This window comes from Lissotriton vulgaris, chromosome 2_1, assembly GCF_964263255.1.
Source record: "Lissotriton vulgaris chromosome 2_1, aLisVul1.2, whole genome shotgun sequence".
NCBI classification, from domain to species: domain Eukaryota; kingdom Metazoa; phylum Chordata; class Amphibia; order Caudata; family Salamandridae; genus Lissotriton; species Lissotriton vulgaris.
Genome location: NC_141687.1, coordinates 799,481,989 through 799,500,539, shown reverse-complemented (window position 1 = coordinate 799,500,539; position 18,551 = coordinate 799,481,989). Strand labels below are relative to the sequence as shown.

At 47.4% G+C, this 18,551-nt stretch overlaps 1 protein-coding gene across 2 annotated transcripts in view; it reads left to right on the top strand.

Moving 5' to 3' along the window:
- Positions 1 to 18,551, top strand: part of LNPK (lunapark, ER junction formation factor) — a 646,398-nt gene that overhangs the window by 450,435 nt on the left and 177,412 nt on the right. For both annotated transcript variants that reach the window (XM_086956173.1, XM_086956174.1), the window contains exon 10: positions 8,344 to 8,449. In XM_086956173.1, the coding sequence (XP_086812299.1) occupies positions 8,344 to 8,449 (106 nt within the window). The remainder of the gene's footprint in view (positions 1 to 8,343; positions 8,450 to 18,551) is intronic.

Genomic DNA, 18,551 nt, shown 5'->3' with positions numbered 1-18,551 from the left:
CAGACTATAGAACTGCCAGTGTTCTTCCAGAATCCTGAGTCCGTGGCAGAGAGAATGCTCCACACACTAGACGTCAAAAGAGCTTTAATGTACTACATAGATAGGACAAAAGATTTTAGGAAAACAAAACAACTGTTTGTTGCCTTTTCGCCACAACACAAAGGCAACCCCATTTCCAAAGCAGGTATAGCCAGGTGGATCGTTAAGTGCATACAGATTTGCTATCAAAAGGCTAAGCGCACATTAACTGTTCCCCCAAGAGCCCACTCCACGCGAAAGCCGGGGCCCTCCATGGCTTTCCTTGGAAACATTCCTTTAGAAGAAATATGTAGAGCAGCCACATGGTCTACCACACACACATTTACAAAACACTACTGCGTAGATGTGCACTCCAAACATCAGGCAGCTGTAGGGCAGGCTGTTCTAAAAACACTTTTTCAGACTGCTGCAGCTGGCACGGGCGGCCGCTGCTAATGGAGTGACTGCTATATATTCTATGCACAGATATGAATTCAGCAGCCCACATGCCTCGAACCGAATATGCTACTTACCAGTATGCATCTGTTCTTGGCATGTAGGGCTGCTGACATTCATATCGCCCGCCCGGCGCCTGAAGCGGCTGCAGCACTCCGAATTACTCTTAGCATGGTCATCACTTACGGTATTACACTCCATCTTCGCCACAATGGTGAAAAACAATCTGAGGATGGAGTGGATGCCCATGCGCACCTTAGTCCAGGGGAGGAGCCACCTATCTCGTTATACTTCGAAAAGACTTCCAGGACAACAATGTGCAATCATCCGGACCCAACACTAGGTGGCGATCTATGCTCAGATATGAATGTTCAGCAGCCCTACATGCCAAGAACAGATGCATACTGGTAAGTAGCATATTCGTTTCATGGCACCAGCGGTCAGTTTCTTGCATGGCTCTGCGTTCTTGGTGATGAAAGTCGTGTACAGAACTAACGTCCGCGCGCGTGGGCGCATCTAAGTAACTCCAGCGACGTCATCCCGGCGCCAATGACTCATGCGGACCCGCACGACCCCACCTACCGACGTGCAAGGGTACTGCTGACAAATTTTCCGGATCCAGTCTGATGCCTGGGGGATAATTCTAAGGTAAGGAATCTATCACTACTAATGTTTCTTACGGATATATTGTTAATGAAGGTAAGTAACTTGTGGTTAAGTGCAGCTTCCCAACACCACCTACCTTCTGGACAAATTAGTGCTGAGCACTCGGATGGCCTTTTTACTGAAGGCTGTGTCTCCCTTCCATGGGGAACAAAGCCCCCTTCCAACCTTCTTTGCTCCCCCCTCAGCCATAAACCGAGGTGGAGTTGCTCTATGGGTTGCACCCCCAACGGGTCTTTGAGTTGTTATATAGATTGTACCAGTGGCAGTTGAGTGGACATCAGCTCTTCGTGGGTTTACTGTAGAGTAAAAGGGAAAGCTGTGAAAGAGTACCCATCAGTAATGCTCTGTCTGGTGGACACTCTAACCTCAGTTTCTGTACTACCTTCCCCTCTCCCTGTACTGTGGAGTGGTCTCCGGTCTCCAGTTCGCATCTCAAAAGGTCCCCGCCACTGCTGCCCCCGTGGCCCCTCCCCTCCCAGCGTGACCATTCCAGCTCCCCGCTCCCACCTCCCAGTTGTCCAGCCCTGCCCGACCCCCACTTAATGGCGGCTGCGCAGCTGGCATGCCAAAGACAAGCCAGTCTGCGCCCGTCCACGACCAGACCATCTCCAATAACCCTGGACCTCCGCCCAGCCAACGCTATGACCGAGCAGCACTCCGCGTACTAAACCCAGGCCGCATCAACAACTGCAAGCTAGCATCAACAGCGGACACCCACGAACTCTTCAGATGTCACCGCTGCTGGCACACCTGCAGCACCGCCAAGAACACTGATCCAGCACAACCCACCCATAAGGACACAACCGAACCGAAGACCCTGCAATGCATCCTCCTCAATATCTGGTCTCTCCACAAACACGCCACCCAAATCTGGGACCTCCTCAACAGCACCACATCGGACGTAGCGTTCTTCACCAAAACCTGGCTCAACACCACCTCTGGACCGGACATCGCCATCCCCCAAGGATACAAGATCTCCAGGAAGGACCGCCACACCCGCCCAGGAGGAGGAGGAGGAATCTCCATCGTCCACAAATCCACCCTCCGCCTGAGCACACTCCCTGACGAGCCCACAGAACTGATGGAATACCTTCACTTCAAGATACTGGCCAGCCCCACCGCCACCCTCTGAGGAACCCTTATATAATGACCCTCTGAACCCCGCCGATCCTTCGCTTACTCCATCACGGACATCATCTCCCCGCAGGCCATCGCATCCACCAACTACACCCTATTGGAAAACCTCAACTTCCGCCTTGACAACCAACTGGACCCCAACACCACATCCCTCCTGGACAACCACCTAACATTAGACTGACAGATAGTGGCTGAGCCCACGCACTCAGCAGGACACACCCTCGACCCCTCTTCACTACAGCAAACTCCATCACCTTCAGCCATGCCACTGAACTCCAATGGACCAGCCATGGTTGTGTCCACTTCACCTTCAGAACACCCACCATCCACCGACACCAGCACTTTCTCCCACAAAGAAACTGCACCAAAATCACTGACGACCAGCTCACCTCCTCAATTCTACCCCAACCTTTGCGGAAAATGATGACCCCCAACACCGCAGCAAGAACCCTGCATAGATGGATCTCGGACAGCACCAACACCATAACCCCCCTCAAGAAAAACACCTGCACCAAGAAAGGCAGATGGCTTTCCACCAAACTTCAAGAGTCCAGACGCACTTACCACCGCTTCTAAAAGACTGGAGGAACACCAAATCCACAGAAGCCCACGACAACTTCAGAGCTGCCACCAACACCCCCCACCAACTCAGCAGAGAAATGGGGAAAAAAGCGATTGAAGACAGAATCTTCACCCACATGCACAACAGCAAGGAACTCTTCAGCTTCATCAAGGAGTTTGCCCAACCCACCAGTGAGTCTACTGACATCCCTCCCTCACAAGACCTCTGCGACAAACTCTGCACTTTTTTCCACCACAAAATCAAGAGCATCTACGACAACTTTGACAAAGAGTTCAAGTTCTAGAATTTGTATAGCGCACTACTAACCCAGAGGGTCTCAAGGCGCTTGAGGGAGGGAGGTGCTTTACTTATCGAATATCCAAGTTTTTAGTTGCTTTCTGAAGGAGAGGTGGGTGGGGAGAGAGTTCCAGGTTTTGGCCGCTAAGTAGGAAAAGGATCTTCCTCCCATGGTGGATCTGTGGATGCGCGGAATTGCGGCGAGGGCTTGATTGGACGATCGAAGCTGGCGGGAGGGGGTGTAGAAGGATAGTTGCGTGTTGAGGCATTCGGGACCTAGGTCGTAGAGGGCTTTGTGTGCGTGGGTGAGGAGACGGAACATTATTCTCTTGTTGACAGGGAGCCAATGGAGATCTTTCAGGTGGCCGGAAATGTGAGCTTGCCGAGGGATGTCCAATAGGAGTCTGGCTGAGGCGTTTTGGATGCGTTGGAGTTTTTTCTGTAGTTTGGCTGTGGTTCCTGGGTAAAGGGTGTTTCCATAGTCCAGTCGGCTAGTGACCAGTGCGTGGGTGACCGTCTTTCTTGTTTCGTGGGGATCCAACAGAAGATTTTTGAGCATGCGTAGGATGTTGAAGCATGATGATGAGACTGCGTTGACTTGTCTGGTCATCGAGAGGGAGGAGTTTAGGATGAAGCCCAGGTTACGTGCGTGGTCCATAGGTATGGGTGTTGTTCCCAGGGCCGGTGGTCACCATGAGTTGTCCTAGGCAGAGGGGATGACCCTAAGATGAGGACTTCCATTTTGTCTGAGTTTAGTTTTAAACGGCTATTCTTCATCCACTCGGCTACTTCTTTCATTCCTTCGTGTAAGTTGGTTTTGGCGGTGTTTGGGTCTTTGGTGAGGGAGGGGATCAGCTGGGTGTCGTCTGCGTAGGAGATGATGTTGAGGTTGTGTTGGCGTGCGATGGATGCGAGGGGACTCATACGTTGAAGAGGGTGGGACTGAGTGAAGATCCTTGTGGTACGCCGCAGATGACTTCGGTGGCCTCTGATTTGAAAGGGGGGAGGCGGACTCTCTGGGTTCTTCCGGCAAGGAACGATATGATCCATTCCAATGCTTTTCCTTGTATTCCGACGTTGCTGAGGCGTTGTATGAGGGTGCTATGACAGACTGTGTCGAAGGCTGCGGAGAGGTCAAGTAAGATGAGGGAAACTGTTTCTCCGTTGTCCAGTAGTGTTCGGATGTAGTCTGTTGCTGCGATGAGGGCGGTTTCGGTGCTGTGTTTGGCTCGGAAGCCGGATTGTGAAGGGTCGAGGGATTTGTTGGATGCGAGGAAGGCGGCGAGCTGACTGTTGACGGCTTTCTCAGTGACTTTGGCGGGGAATGGGAGGAGCGAGATGGGGCGGTAGTTCAGTTCGGTGGGGTCTGCTGTGGGTTTCTTCAGAAGGGCGCTGAGTTTGGCATGTTTCCAGATTTCCGGGAAGGTAGTGGAATAGAAGGAACAGTTTATGACATCGCGGAGATGGGGTGCGATGATGGAGCCTGCTTTGTTGAAAATGTGGTGGGAACATGGGTCGGTTGGCAATCCTGAGTGGATGGAGTTCATCAGGTGGATGGTGTCTTCGGTGGTGATTGGGTTCCAGGCGCAAAGGTTGTTAGATTGTGGTGTTGGTTCGGAGGTGGGTGGAGTGGACTTGTCTTCGGACTGGTTTTCAAAGCGGTTATGTATTTCGGCGATTTTGATGTGGAAGAATGAGGATAGAGAGTCGCAGAAGTCTTGGGAGGGAGTAATGTCGTTGGTGCCGGCGGTGGGGTTAGTAAATTCTTTGACGATGTTGAATAGTTCCTTGCTGTTTTGGGCATTGTCAAGTCGATCCTTGAATGCTGATTTCTTGGTGGATCGGATCAGTTGGTGGTGTTTGCGGGTGGCGTTCTTGAAGGTGGCTATGTTATCAGTGGTTGGGTTTTTTCTCCAGGTTTTCTTGAGAGTACGACAGAACTTCTTGGATTTCTTAAGGTCATCGTTGAACCAGGGGGCTTTTTTGCTACCTTGCTTGATTAGATGGTTTTTCAGGGGTGCTAGTTCGTCGGCGCTGTGGGTGATCCATTGTGTGAGGTTAGTGGCTGCTTGGTTTGGGTCCGATGATTTGGCAGGGGGGTTTTGGTGAAGCGATGTGAAGAGTTGTTCGGTGGTGATTTTGTTCCAATTTCTTCGAGGAATAGGTTGTGGGGGGTTGTGGGTTGTGGACTTTTTGTAGTTGAAGTGAGCGCAGCTGTGGTCTGTCCAATGGAGAGCTGTGGTGTAATCGAAGGAGATGTGCTTGCTGGAGGTGAAGATAGGGTCGAGCGTGTGTCCGGCGTAGTGGGTTGGGGTGTCTACAAGTTGTTTGAGTCCGAGATTGGCCACTAAACCCTCACCAACCACCCCGACACCCAGAAACCAGCGATTGACAACTGGACAGCCCTCACCACCAAAGTCACACTGAAGACAAAGTTAATCCACTCAGAGGCCCCCACAGGCCCCTGCCCCACCACATCTTCAACACCATCGCACCCATGCTCCGCCACACCATCAACCGCTCATTGGCGACCGCCTCGTTTTCCCGATGACTGCAAACACGCAGAGGTCAACCCCTTCCTAAAGAAACCCTGAGCGAACCCCACTCACCTCAAAACCTACAGGCCCATCTCCCTGCTCCAATTCCCAGCGAAAGTCATCGAAAAAGCCATCCACAGCCAACTCTCCACATTAATCGAAGAACGCATCCTAGACTCCTCCCAATTAAGCTTCAGAAAAAACCGACAGTGCCAAAACCACCCTCCTCGCCGCAACAGACTACATCTGCACAATTCTCGAAAAAGGAGAAACCGTAGAACCCTCCTCCTCCTCTACCTCTCAGCGGCGTTAAACAGTCTCCCACCGCACCCTAATACGCAGACTCTACGACACAGGAATCCAGGACAAGTCCCTAGAGTGGATCTGCTCCTTCCTCTCCGGCAGAACGCAGCGTGTCAGACCTCCCCGCCCCACCCAATTTCCTCTTGGACCTGCCACCTGCGTAGTCCCCCAGGGCTCCTTCCTCAGCCCGATGCTCTTCAACGTTTACATGGATCCACTCGCCCACATCGTCAGAACCTGCAGACCCAACATTGGGTCATAAGCAGACGGCCCCCAACTCATCCTCTCCCTATCCATCGAACCCAACACCGCCAGACAACTTTCGAGAAGGCATGGAAGCTGTCTCCAAATGGTTAAACAGCTGCCTACAACTAAACACCAACAAAACTGAAGTACTCATCATGGGCCCAAACCCAGATGCCTGTAGCGATATCTGGTGGACCCCCGCCCTCAAAAACCCGCCAACCCCCACAGACCATGCATAAAACCGTGGAATCATCCTGGACTCCGAGCTCAAAATGGACCGCCAGATCAACTCCGTCTCGTCTTCCTGCTTCCACACCCTCCGCCTCCTTCGTAAGACCTCCAAATGGATCCCCCTCAAACACCGAAAGATCGTCACTCACGCCCTGGTCACCCGGAGACCAGACTACGGCAACGCACTCTATGCTGGAATAAACAAAAACCTCTCCCGCAAGCTACAGAACATCCAGAACGCCGCCGCAAGACTTGTCCTCAACCTGCCAAAACACTGCCACATCTCCCAGCACATGTGCACACTGCACTGGTACCCCGTCGAGGCGAGAATCACCTTCAAGATACCCACGCACACAAGGCCCTCCACGGCACCGGACCAGCAGACATGAACAACCGACTCAAATTCCACGCACCCCAAAGGACCCTACAATCAGCCAAGCTCTTCTATGCCGTGGTCCCCCGCACCAGAAAAACCAGATCGGGAGGCTGCTTCTCCTTCCTCATGGCCATAGCATGGAAAGCCCTTCTGCTCCACCTCAGACAGACATCGCTCCCTATCTTCGCATGGAACCTCAAAAACTGGCTCTGCGACTGATCCCCCTCCTTGATATAATGGAACCTGCTCCCCCGCCCCGTACCCCTAGCGACTGGAGTCCCTGAAGGGTGAGTAGTTGCGCTTTAACAAACCCCTGATTGATTGATTTTTAGGGACTGGGGACTGGGGCCCATGGCGTCTCGATATCTGTACCCTGGCAAAGTTAATCCAAACGATGTGCAGGCCATTATCTCATTGACTAAGCAGATCCAGTAGTCCAGCAGAAACACAGTGAGAAACTGTAAAATGGAGCATTAGTGAGGGCAGGGTGTTGAGAGCAAGACTGAGGGTGGGGAGTAGAATTGTGGAGGAGTAGGGTAAAGGAAACTGGGACGGGGGCAAGCAACATGGGGTGTGAGTTGGAAGGAAGCAACACAGAGGGCATGGGGAGGGATTCAAACTGGGAGAGAGCATCAAACTTGGAGAGAGCATTGTGGTGGTGAGGAGGAAAGGAAAGCAGGAGAGAGAGAAAGGCAAGCAGTTGGGGAAGATTCACATGGGCAAGAGCACACAACATGGAGCACCGAAGGGGAAAGAGAAGCACACTAGGGAGACAGATTCAAATTGTGCACCCTTGTGGCGCAGGTGAAGAAAGAAAATAGAATAACCTGAGAAAATGTGCAATGGAAGGAGTGTACATACTCCAGAGGAAGGACAAACAAAAGTAGAGTAAGGTAAGCCAGCACAAGCTAACACATAAACTAGCAAATGAGTGACAAGTCAATGGTAAGCAGTGGGTGGCCTTTAAGATAACTAAGATAACTACGGTAACAATAGGTCTTGCAACAGACAGCCCATGCGCAGTCTAGTAGATGAGACCTAATAATTAGTGCAATACAGGTGTCTTGATAAAGCTATGTAATTTTCCAGCTCCAGCAGATACAACGATGGCTTGTTCAGCAGTGAACTATCAAGGCTTCAAACTCTGAGAATGCCGGTCCAATGGCCGTTGAGGAGGTTGATAAGGTGCAGAGGCTACACAGCCATAGGCTGGGAGGCCAAAGTGTCCTATGTGCCTAGTTGCTTCACGCCTGTAGTACGGCCTCAAAATAATTTTCTTCTGACATTTTCATCTTTGAAATTGGCTGTATGATGTAAACTAATGTTTAAACATCACCCACACCCTATACATAAATTAATTGCTATGATTGCAATACATAAATAAGTTATAGCTACTGTTAAACAGCAAAGTATTTTGTGCTCTGTATGGTATGACTTGAAGTTAAATTAATGGAAGTAAATGATGAATGATCAGTAAGCAGTGTAATTTTTAATTACTCATTTTGTATTACCAGGTCTTCATCCACCAGGTCCGCCTCTAGCAAGACCTGTCCTTCCTCGAGAACGGGGAGTTGTGGACAGAGTTGTTGAATACTTAGTTGGCGACGGTCCACAGAACAGGTAACATTTTAATTTGTCATACTAATTGCAGTAGTTACTTGTATCCTAAGCATCAAGGGGGGCTGAGGGGGGAGAGAAACCTGACTTGGCAGTTCGGGCTGGATTGTCACCATGAGGCACACGGTTAAGACGGGCTTGCATATAGCTGGGCCTGAACTGGGGTGGCTAAGTGAGCTAAAGAAAGATGATGGATTCAACCGAGATCTGTGACTGAGTGTCTGAAAAGTTTCACCACTCCATCCTTCATGTTTGCCCTTTTCAGATTTACCATTGATCCTGATAATTTACCAGAAAATTGCAATGGTTTCTTGGCTGTTTTGTTTTTATGAAACGTTCCTTTCGTCTCTGGCTTAAATTGGAATGTCCTCATGCGGTAATTTGGCTGGTATTTAGACCCATTTTTTTCAGTTTAGAAAACTAGAAGCTACATTTGTTTTTAAACACCAGTTGGGCTTAATGGAAAACAACACTAGATACCTACTAACGTCCCTAACATCCAGTTGTTGGTTTCAAGTTTGCTCAAAATACCTTGGTGCATTGTCCTGTTTTTTGACTTAGAAAACCCATGTGAAACCCTAAATGAAGACCGGCATTTTCCACATCAGGGAGGCGATCAGTTTGAGCGAGTCACTACAAAATGGCATAGAACATGGTTGTGATATGTATTACTTTGTTGCCTCATGGTTTCAGGATTTGAGATAAGTCCATGTAGGCATATTTCACACAGACAAACAAGGTAGAGGGTGTATTCACAATTGTTTTAGTAATCTTACGGACTTGTCAGTAAGCACTAGCTTTCACTAAAGTTTCGAATTTAAATCTGAAAACTTGCACTTGCAAAATAAGTCCTATTGTGACCTATTTGCCTGATGCCATTTATCTTAATTAAAATCCTAGTTTTCTCCTTCACATATTCACTTGCTTATTTACCTTTCTTTCATAGTATCATATTTCACCCTAACTATCTTTGCTATCCCCTGCTGATATAGCACTGCCATCTAAAGCTGTAGCATTTGTCAATACCTTTGACCATAGAAGATTAACGTATCCTTTCAACCATGTGTTTCTCCAATCTGTCACAAAGGTAATACTTATCATGCTAGAGTAAGAAGCAGTAGGTAGACTATTGTAATGCAGTTTATCAGAAAGCGATTCCGGGTCTGTATAGAACAAGGAGTTGTGATTAGTCCAGATGACTATCTGGACAGGAGTTTTGCCTCTTGTTGCAAACATGTCTATCTCATAGCAAGGAGCAGGCCGACCAATCATATTTATTGTGGGTGTGTCTTGAACAAACATTCATGGAGCTACCAGCCCATATGGATGGAAGCGAACAGCAGCAATCCTATTTCCAACAATTTGAAAAATGTGTGGGTAATCTGTTTTCATTGGGGGGTGCATATCTAACCAGTATAAACGAAGTAGCATTGTATCCGGTGCATGCATAGATCTGGCTTGTTGGAGTAAAATGTATCGGAATTGAAGAGTCATATAAATAAAACAGGGTATGAACACAAGTTGTTTGTTTATATTTAGAACACAGAGACAGCCAACATTTGCTCCTCAAATAGTGCCTCCCATCTTACTTCTGTTTATTTCCCTCCAGTACCATGCAGCGATACTGACCTGGATTAAATTTCTGATGCAGTTCTATGGGCAAACCTGGAGTTAATAGTACATTCTAGTGGTGTAAATATTAAAGGTACTATGAGTAGGGTCTGGTAAATGTATTTTAAAGTTACAGGTGAAAATGCATTAGCAGGTGCAAGAAACCGAGGTAACCAATTCCTTAAATGCAGTTAAATGAATTCCCTTAGGAAAAATTTCACTAACAGTGTTCATACTCTTAAAAAGGATTTTTTGGGGAGCATGGTAGCGCACACCCTTTATCTTTTTAACACTCACCTGTCGCAACCTCACGCAATACTGGATTCCTTCAAGGCATTAGACACCAGAGGTCTGAATGTTGGAGCCTCCAGGTCCTGTGGAAACCAGTAGAAATACAAAACTCGTCCAGTGAGGTAACTTGCTCACGATCTAAAAGTACCAAGTCTCCCCTAATATGAAGGGTCAAGACATCCCATTTAATCCTTGCTTGTGATCCAGTTGTAGGTGATTCTTATACTTCTAACTCGCTGCTGAACTTAAAAAAAAAAAGTAATGAGTAAGATACTTGAATTAGTCTCTGCTACTAGTAATTACGTTGGTCGCTTCCCAGTCAATTTTGTTTTTATTTTATTTTTTATTTCGCCAACAATGCCACCTCAGATTAGACCCCACCGTATGTATATCAGTCTTAACCCTATTCCTATAAGTACAGTGCAGTCTGAAGTTCCAAGCCAGGACTTCTTGGGAGGCTTATTTTCCCAGGTAACAGAACTCCTGGCTTGAAACTTCGGACTGCACTGTACGTATTGGAGCAGGGTTAAGAATGCTAGACATACAGCGGGGTCTAATCTGAGGTCGCATTGTTTGTGAAATAAAAAATAAAATAAAATCAAAATTGACTGGGAAGCGACCAGAGTAATTACCAGTGGCCGAGATCTATTCAAGCATTCCACCTATCGCTTTTGCATACTTCAGTGGGACTGGCATAGCCAGACATGGTGTGTGTTCATGTTGCCACTGTAACCAAGCTGCACCAGCTGATGAGCCCCCCAACTATAGCAAAACTGATCTTGGGAGGCTTATTTTCCCAGTTCACAGATCAGTTTCGCCATAGTTGGGGTGCTCATCAGCTGGTGCAGCTTGGTTACAGTGGCAAAATTAATACAGACAATGTCTGGCTATGCCAGTCCCACTGAAGTATGCAAAAGCGATGGGTGGAATGTTTGAATTGATCTTGGCCACTGGTAATTTCTCAGGCTGCATCTTAGTCAAAACATTATTTTGTCCTCAATGCCACCTCAGGCTAAACCTTGCCATATTCAAATCGGTTTTGATCCTGCTTTACTAGGTACAGTCCAGTCCGAACTACCAATCCATATCCTCTTACTGGAACACAAGCAACCTAAGACCGGTGTTGCCCTAGTAGGGGCTCATCAGTCAGTTGCAGCTTAGTTCCAATTGTGGTATCGGGTTCCCAAGGCCTACATGCTCCGTAGATAACCCACTTACACTGAAAGAACTGTTGGCACGGAAACTGAAAAGTACAAAGAACAAGTTTATTAAGACCCCATGGGGTGGTGGTACATTCCTACAGCACCCTTCGGTAATGCAAGAAGTATCACACCGAACGTTGGTGTGAGTCCCTCTTTTATACAATTTACAAGCAATAAAAAGATAGGCGGCACAAGGTTTACAGAGTTTATGTACATATATGGTCATTTTTGGAACACAGCCAACTCATGGGAGGGGTTACAACCCCACTGGTCAGTTTGGCGGCACATTCCTGAGGGGTGACTGGTCAGATGGAACTGCGCATGTACAGGCTTGACCGTTGCTAAAAATAGCCTGTTGCTGGGCAAAGTCGAGTGGTCAGTGGTACGGACAACGGACTAAAGGGCATGCTGACCACGAGGCCGCTCATTCTCTAAAATGGCCGCCGCAATACACAAAATGGCGTTTTCGAGTATAGTCAAGTTAAGGGGGAAAACGTGTAGCACAGCTAAGCGCTAACTCGGCCATTGTCAAATTACGACAGACGACCCTTTTAGCGTTTAGCTGAAGCTACCTCATAGTGGACGTAGTCGGGATGTTCATCTTCAATATCAATTAGCATCATTTGAGCTACTTCTTTATGAAGCATCATTTTGTTTTGAGCAAGAGCTCGTCTTGATAGTATGCAAGCCGATAAACACATGGAACATAAAGCTGGGCCACATTGTATACATAAACATACAAGGAACAGTATCCCAACAATGATACATAAAATCGTTAGCAGTTTCCAACCCCAAGTGGTAAGCATTGACCAGAACCACCCTGAAAGAGTCCAAGTTCCATTGTCCGGGTGTATTTCAGCAGCTATTTTGTGCAATTTCGAAATGGCATCATAAACAGAAGGCGAATTATCTGGCACGTACACACAACAGCTACTTCCGATGATTCTACATGCCCCCCCACGGTCAGCTAGAACCACATCTAGAACCATGCGATTTTGAAGCGTAACAATCCTAGAAATTTGGAGTTCTTCTGTTATGTTCCCCAATGCAATAGCAGTATCATTCGCTACAGCCTCAACAACACGGGTCAGCCGTCGTATTTTCCAACTGTTCAATGCAGCCCCCACAAAGGAAAACAATCCCAAATTAAAGTCCACATATTGCTGTAAGGCAGTATCAGTCTGATCGATGTCATCCAAGACCACAGCATGTTTAACACGATTTAGTACAAAGTCATGATAGAGAATATAGTCATTATGATACATTGGTGGGGCGATGAATACAGGGGGCAACACAAACGATACATAACATGTGCCTAACCATCCTAAAGGGAGCTGATGGTAACCTTTATTGCCACAAATAAAGTACGTATTTCGGGATGCCACAAATGATATACCATTTGGACTGTCAAATGTAAGTGTAGTGTTACATTCACTTTTCCCCACCGGGATCGTGCCTTTATTACGAATGCAAAGGTCTGCCTTAGTAGTGATGACATTAATAACATGTGTACTGGACATATTAATGTTCCTTTGATTGCTGTAAACACGAGGTGCAGACACATTGTCGGGACGGTACTCTTCCCATTCGAATCGAGTACCCTCAGCTCGTGGATACCCATCTCGGTCATGGTAGCAAACTTTGTTCAAATGGAAGAGCACCCCCCCCCCCCTTAGTTGGCCATTGTAAGGTAAAAAGAAGAGTGTACCAGGCGTTACAGGAACCATTATGCGAAAATGGGAGTGGAATGAGTGGAGTGCCTCCCTTCTTCTGATGCCCAGGCAACATCCCACACACCCAGCAATTTGAAGTGTTCGTCATATTGTGAGTATGATGCAAAATCTGAATAAAGCTATTCAAATAAGTCTGTCGATGCCGTTCTTCATGGTAAGGCAAAGTGAAGTGAAAATGTTCAGATGGAGCCGGGGTAGTCTGCAGCAAATGTTCACGTACAGGCACCACAAGTTCCACTACCCAGGCTATTACTGCTATCACCACGATTGTCAAGACAAACAGAATGGCACCAAGTATTCTTTTGTCTCGTGATGCAGAAGACGCCATAGTTCAAAGAGTTCTCAATGTCTCAAATATATATACCTAAAAAAGAAAAATACGGTGCTGAGCTCCGAGGTAGCCGTTGTTTTCCTCTCCGGGCGTCAAGACGGGTGTCGCTACTCTTGGCAGAACTGATCCCCCCCCCTTGAGATTCCCGGCTTCCGTTTCACAAACCCCAGAGCGGTAACCAACCAGTCTCGAAAACCCCAAAAATCTTCTCCTTATTGTGGCCGCAGATCGTAACGCTGTCGTCCAGAAACAGTGTGGTCCGGGAAGGCTCCCTCGACTTCGGCCGATGTCACAGCTGGGCTCTTTTCTTTATCCAGAATCTCCTTGTAGTCAGTCAGCACAGCAGGATTCACCAGATCCGGAGAAACACGACGGCAGTGAGTTGAGTGCACCCACCGCTTTCTGTTGGTCACTCGTACAGCTGTCAGAGTAGCCAGGAGGACCTGCTCGGGGCCACGCCACCTCGGTTCCAAGCTATTCGCCCTCAAACGATCTGACCATCACAAAATCCCCAGGACGGAGATTGTGAGCCTCTCCAGTAGAATTGTCAGGGAGCGCTTCTCGAACCTGTTGATGGATAGAAAGCAAATCATTTGTTAATCGTGCCAAATAATCGTTCATCATTATACAAGGCACATCATGAATCAATCGCGGCTTAGGCACTCCCCATATGTTCATAGGCCTTCCAAACACCACTTCATACGGTGTGAGGCCTGTTCGAGAGTGGGGCACTGATCTAAGAGAGCAATGCTAGCGGTAAGGCATCCGGCCACTTCAATGACGTGGACGCCACAATCTTAGCCAGTTTCAGCTTCAACGTAGCATTGTACCGCTCAACAAGACCTGCTGACTGAGGGTGGAACACAGCATGAAACTTCTGCTGGATCCCTAACCCCTTCAGCACATACTCCACAATTTTCCCAACAAAATGAGGCCCATTATCGCTCCACAAAAATTTGCAAACTCCAAAGCGAGGAAAGTACTCCTTGAGCAACACCTTAGCTGTTGTTAAAGCTGTATTATCTTTCGTGGGGAAGGCCTCAACCCATTTGCTAAAAGCGCACACCACCACTTGGACATACTTAAGGTTATTGCAGCGCTCAAGCTGGATGTAATCCATTTGGAGTACCTCAAATGGTGCAGATGGTGGAACGAACCCTCCTTTCGGAGTATGGGTCCCTTTCGCAGGATTGTGTTGTAAACATATCAAGCAGGTCTGCACTACTCTCTTGGCAGTATTGGCAATCTCGGGATGCTCCCAAACTCGTGATAACAGTCGAGTGATCGCAAGAGCTCCCACATGTGCTAATCCGTGTGTCATCTGAACCATCGCTTGCAAGTAAGCTGCAGGCAATTTCCATTTCTCCATGTCTTTGCTTCTTCAACACCCCTCATCATCTAGCACCCCATCTACTGCCCATGCCGCAAGTTCTGCTTCAGTCGCTGATTTTTGGATATCTAGTATCTCTGCTCTAGCATCATACCATCGCTCAGCTTGTGATTTTGTTACGTACATGGGGGAGTCAGTTCGGGACACAGCTGTTTGTCTCGCTATGCTGTCGGCAAAAGCATTTCCTTGACCCACTTTATCAGTGATATTTTTATGGGCACTACATTTAATTATCGCTACTTTCTTTGGGCAAAGCAACACGTTTAGGAGATCACGCACCAGTTCTCCGTGCATAATATGTACTCCATGAGAAGTTAAAAATCCACGTTCTCTCCAGAACAGCCCGAAGTCATGTGCTACTCCGAAGGCGTACCGGCTGTCTGTGTATATGTTCACACATAGGCCAGCACTCAATTCGCAGGCTCTTGTCAAAGCTATCAGCTCTGCTGCCTGAGCCGATTTTTGTGGTATTCGTGCTGTTTCTACCACTGTCTTAAGTGTCGTGATCGCATATGCTGCGGAAGTCGTGCCATCTGGCAGCCTCAAACACGATCCATCAACCCACAGTTCCCCATCCACATCTGGAAGTGGCATATCCTGTAGGTCAACACGACCCTTTGTCTGTTCCTCGGTCAGGAAAACACAATCATGATGTTTTTCTTCCTGGCCCTCCTCAACCGGATAGGGCAATAAAGTGGCAGGGTTCAGGGTAGCACATCTTTTCAGTGTGATATGTGGCGCCAAAAGTGTAAGCTCATATCCTGTTAAACGTGCACTGGTAAGATATTGAGTCTTTGTTTGATTTAACAGGGCATCTACTGCATGGGGAACTAGCACCAACAGTTTGTGCGATAATACTATTCCCTCACTCTGTCGTATAGCTACTGCTGTTGCTGCAACTGCTCAAACACCCAGGTAATCCTCGTGCTACAGGGTCAAGAATAGCTGAAAAATACGTGCATGGCCTCTGCTTATCCCAGTGTGCTTGCACTAACACTGATAACGCGCACCCATCTTTCTCGTGCACGTACAATGTGAAAATCTTTGAATAGTCTGGTGTACCTAACACGGGTGCAGAGCAAAGGGCCTGTCTCAATTGTTCGAAAGCATTTTGACATTCATCTGTCCATTCAAGGGGCATTGGTGTAGTTTTGGACAGCAACGCTAACAAAGGTTTGATAATGTGCGAAAACCCCATGATCCACTGTCTACAAAAGGACGTTAATCCTATGAAGGCACGTACATCTCTCTGTGTGCGGGGGACTGGTGTATCTAGAATCGCCTGAATTCGATCCGATGTTAATGCACGCCCCTCCTTAGACAAAAGATGACCGAATTAGGTCACCTTGGGTCTACAGTATTGGAGCTTTTTCTTCGAAACTTTGTGATTATTCTGAGCCAGAAAGGAAAGCAAAGCAAGCGTACTCTCCTCACATTGTGCATAAGTGTCTGCAGCTAACAAAAGGTCATCGACCTATTGTATAAGAGCAACTCCAGATTGCAATTGAACAGAATCAAGCTGTCTTTTTAAAGCCTGGCTGTAAATACTCGGACTCTCAGTATACCCTTGAGGAACACGACAAAATCTATACGATTTATTATTCAGCGTAAAGCCAAATAAATATCTGCTATCAGGGTGGATGGGGATGGAAAAGAACGCATTTTCAGGTCGATGACGCTAAAGGTCGTCGCCGTTGGGGGGGACCAATGTGAGCAATGTCGTGATATCGGACACCACCGGGTATTGAGGGATGACAATTTTGTTAATTTCTCTCAAATCAATAATAAATCGATAGACCTTGTCGTCAGTATCTTTCTTAAGGATTGGAACAATAGGGCTATTGCAAACATTATAGGGGACTTCCTCCACTACCCCTGCAATGATCAAATCTTGGACAATGTGTGTCAGAGCAATTTCACCTTCCCTGGAGATCTTATACTGTGGTACACGTGGCAAAAGCACTCCCTCCTTTACAGTAATGCGAATAGGTGGAATAAGCATCTGTCCCACATCCGTATCTGAGGTTGCCCATAACGTGTGAGGGAGAGAAGCTAATGCTTCACATTCTTGTATAGTACAAAACCTGTCAGAATCTGGATGATTATCATTCAAAATAACTCGCGCTCCCTCCGGAGCGCACCGTATCGTTGCTCGAAAATATTTGAGCAAATCAATGCCCAGAATATTATCCGGGGTATAAGGTGACAGTAAAAATTGACCAAAACTGAAAAATTTATCAAGACAAAGTGCAAGAGGCTTCGATAATGGGCTAGGAGTGGGTGTGCCATCAAACCCTATACATGTTATCATGTCGCCAGACAGGGGAGCCCTCGGAACCAAGTTTTTAGACAAAGCGCTACGAGTAGCTCCTGTGTCGACTAGAAACTGATCAGTAGAACCCAAAATGCCCGCTGATACATATGGACCACTCTGATCTACTGGCACTTCAACTGATTCCGTACCCCATCCTACGCAATCCTATGCATGAACATAATCCTGATGCTCCACATTCTCACCTTCTGATATCTGATACTGGTTCCGTCTATCAAATGTATTACGCTCATCCTGGCCACGGCCCCTCTCCTCAAACCTGCTACGATCACCTCCGCTGCCTCTCGCCCCCGAGGAACTTCCCCTCGACCGTCCACCTCCTCGACCACGCTGACTACGCTGCTCACGGAGTACCGGACAATCATCAGCCCAATGCCCAAACTCCTTACAGTAAGCACATTGATCCTCCGCTATATCCGTACGCCCGTACGACGCATTACCCCCTCCTCGTCTGCCTCTATCATTCCCTCTAGATTGCGTTCCACTAACCTGTGCCAACATCACCTTCGTTTTCAACTCCTTCGCTTTCTTATCTATAATTTCTTTAGCCTCCAATTCCTGCCGCTCATAATACTGAGCCATAGTTAACAAAGATGCAGGGGTCGCCGTGGCCCAGGAACTTTCACTCGATTTTAATCTCTTCGCAATCTCCGGTAGGAGATTAGCCACGTACTTATCTACAAACAAATGCCTACCTGTATCGTCTGTTAACGATTGACCACTGTAATCATGAAATGCCTCTTCGAAGCGTGTAAAGAAGTCTGACACCGTTTCATCTGACTTTTGTTTGCGCGAAGCTAGCATGGTCCAATCAATCTTTTTAGAAGGAACAAGCGTTTTTAGTTTAGTTAAGATAGCCGCTGGAAGGTCTAAAATCAAGTCACATGGCTTACATGCTGGCGCCCTGTCTAAATCAGCCTGATTTATTTCTTTCCACGTTCCCATGAGCAGTGTTTAATCATTATTTTTACGAATCAATCTCCACATATCAGGAGGAAGAATTAACCCAAAAAACAGATCTATATCAACAAGAGTCATGACACAGGACGAAATAGCCCCTTCCACCCCTTCATAAAATGCAGCCGGATTTTTCCGAAGATCAGGCAAAGAATTTTTAAGCGCCATAACATCTGCTCTATTCCAAGGCGTATACACCCAATTATATATAAAATACCCCTTTGCATCCTTCGATGTTTTATCCTCATTTGTACCATC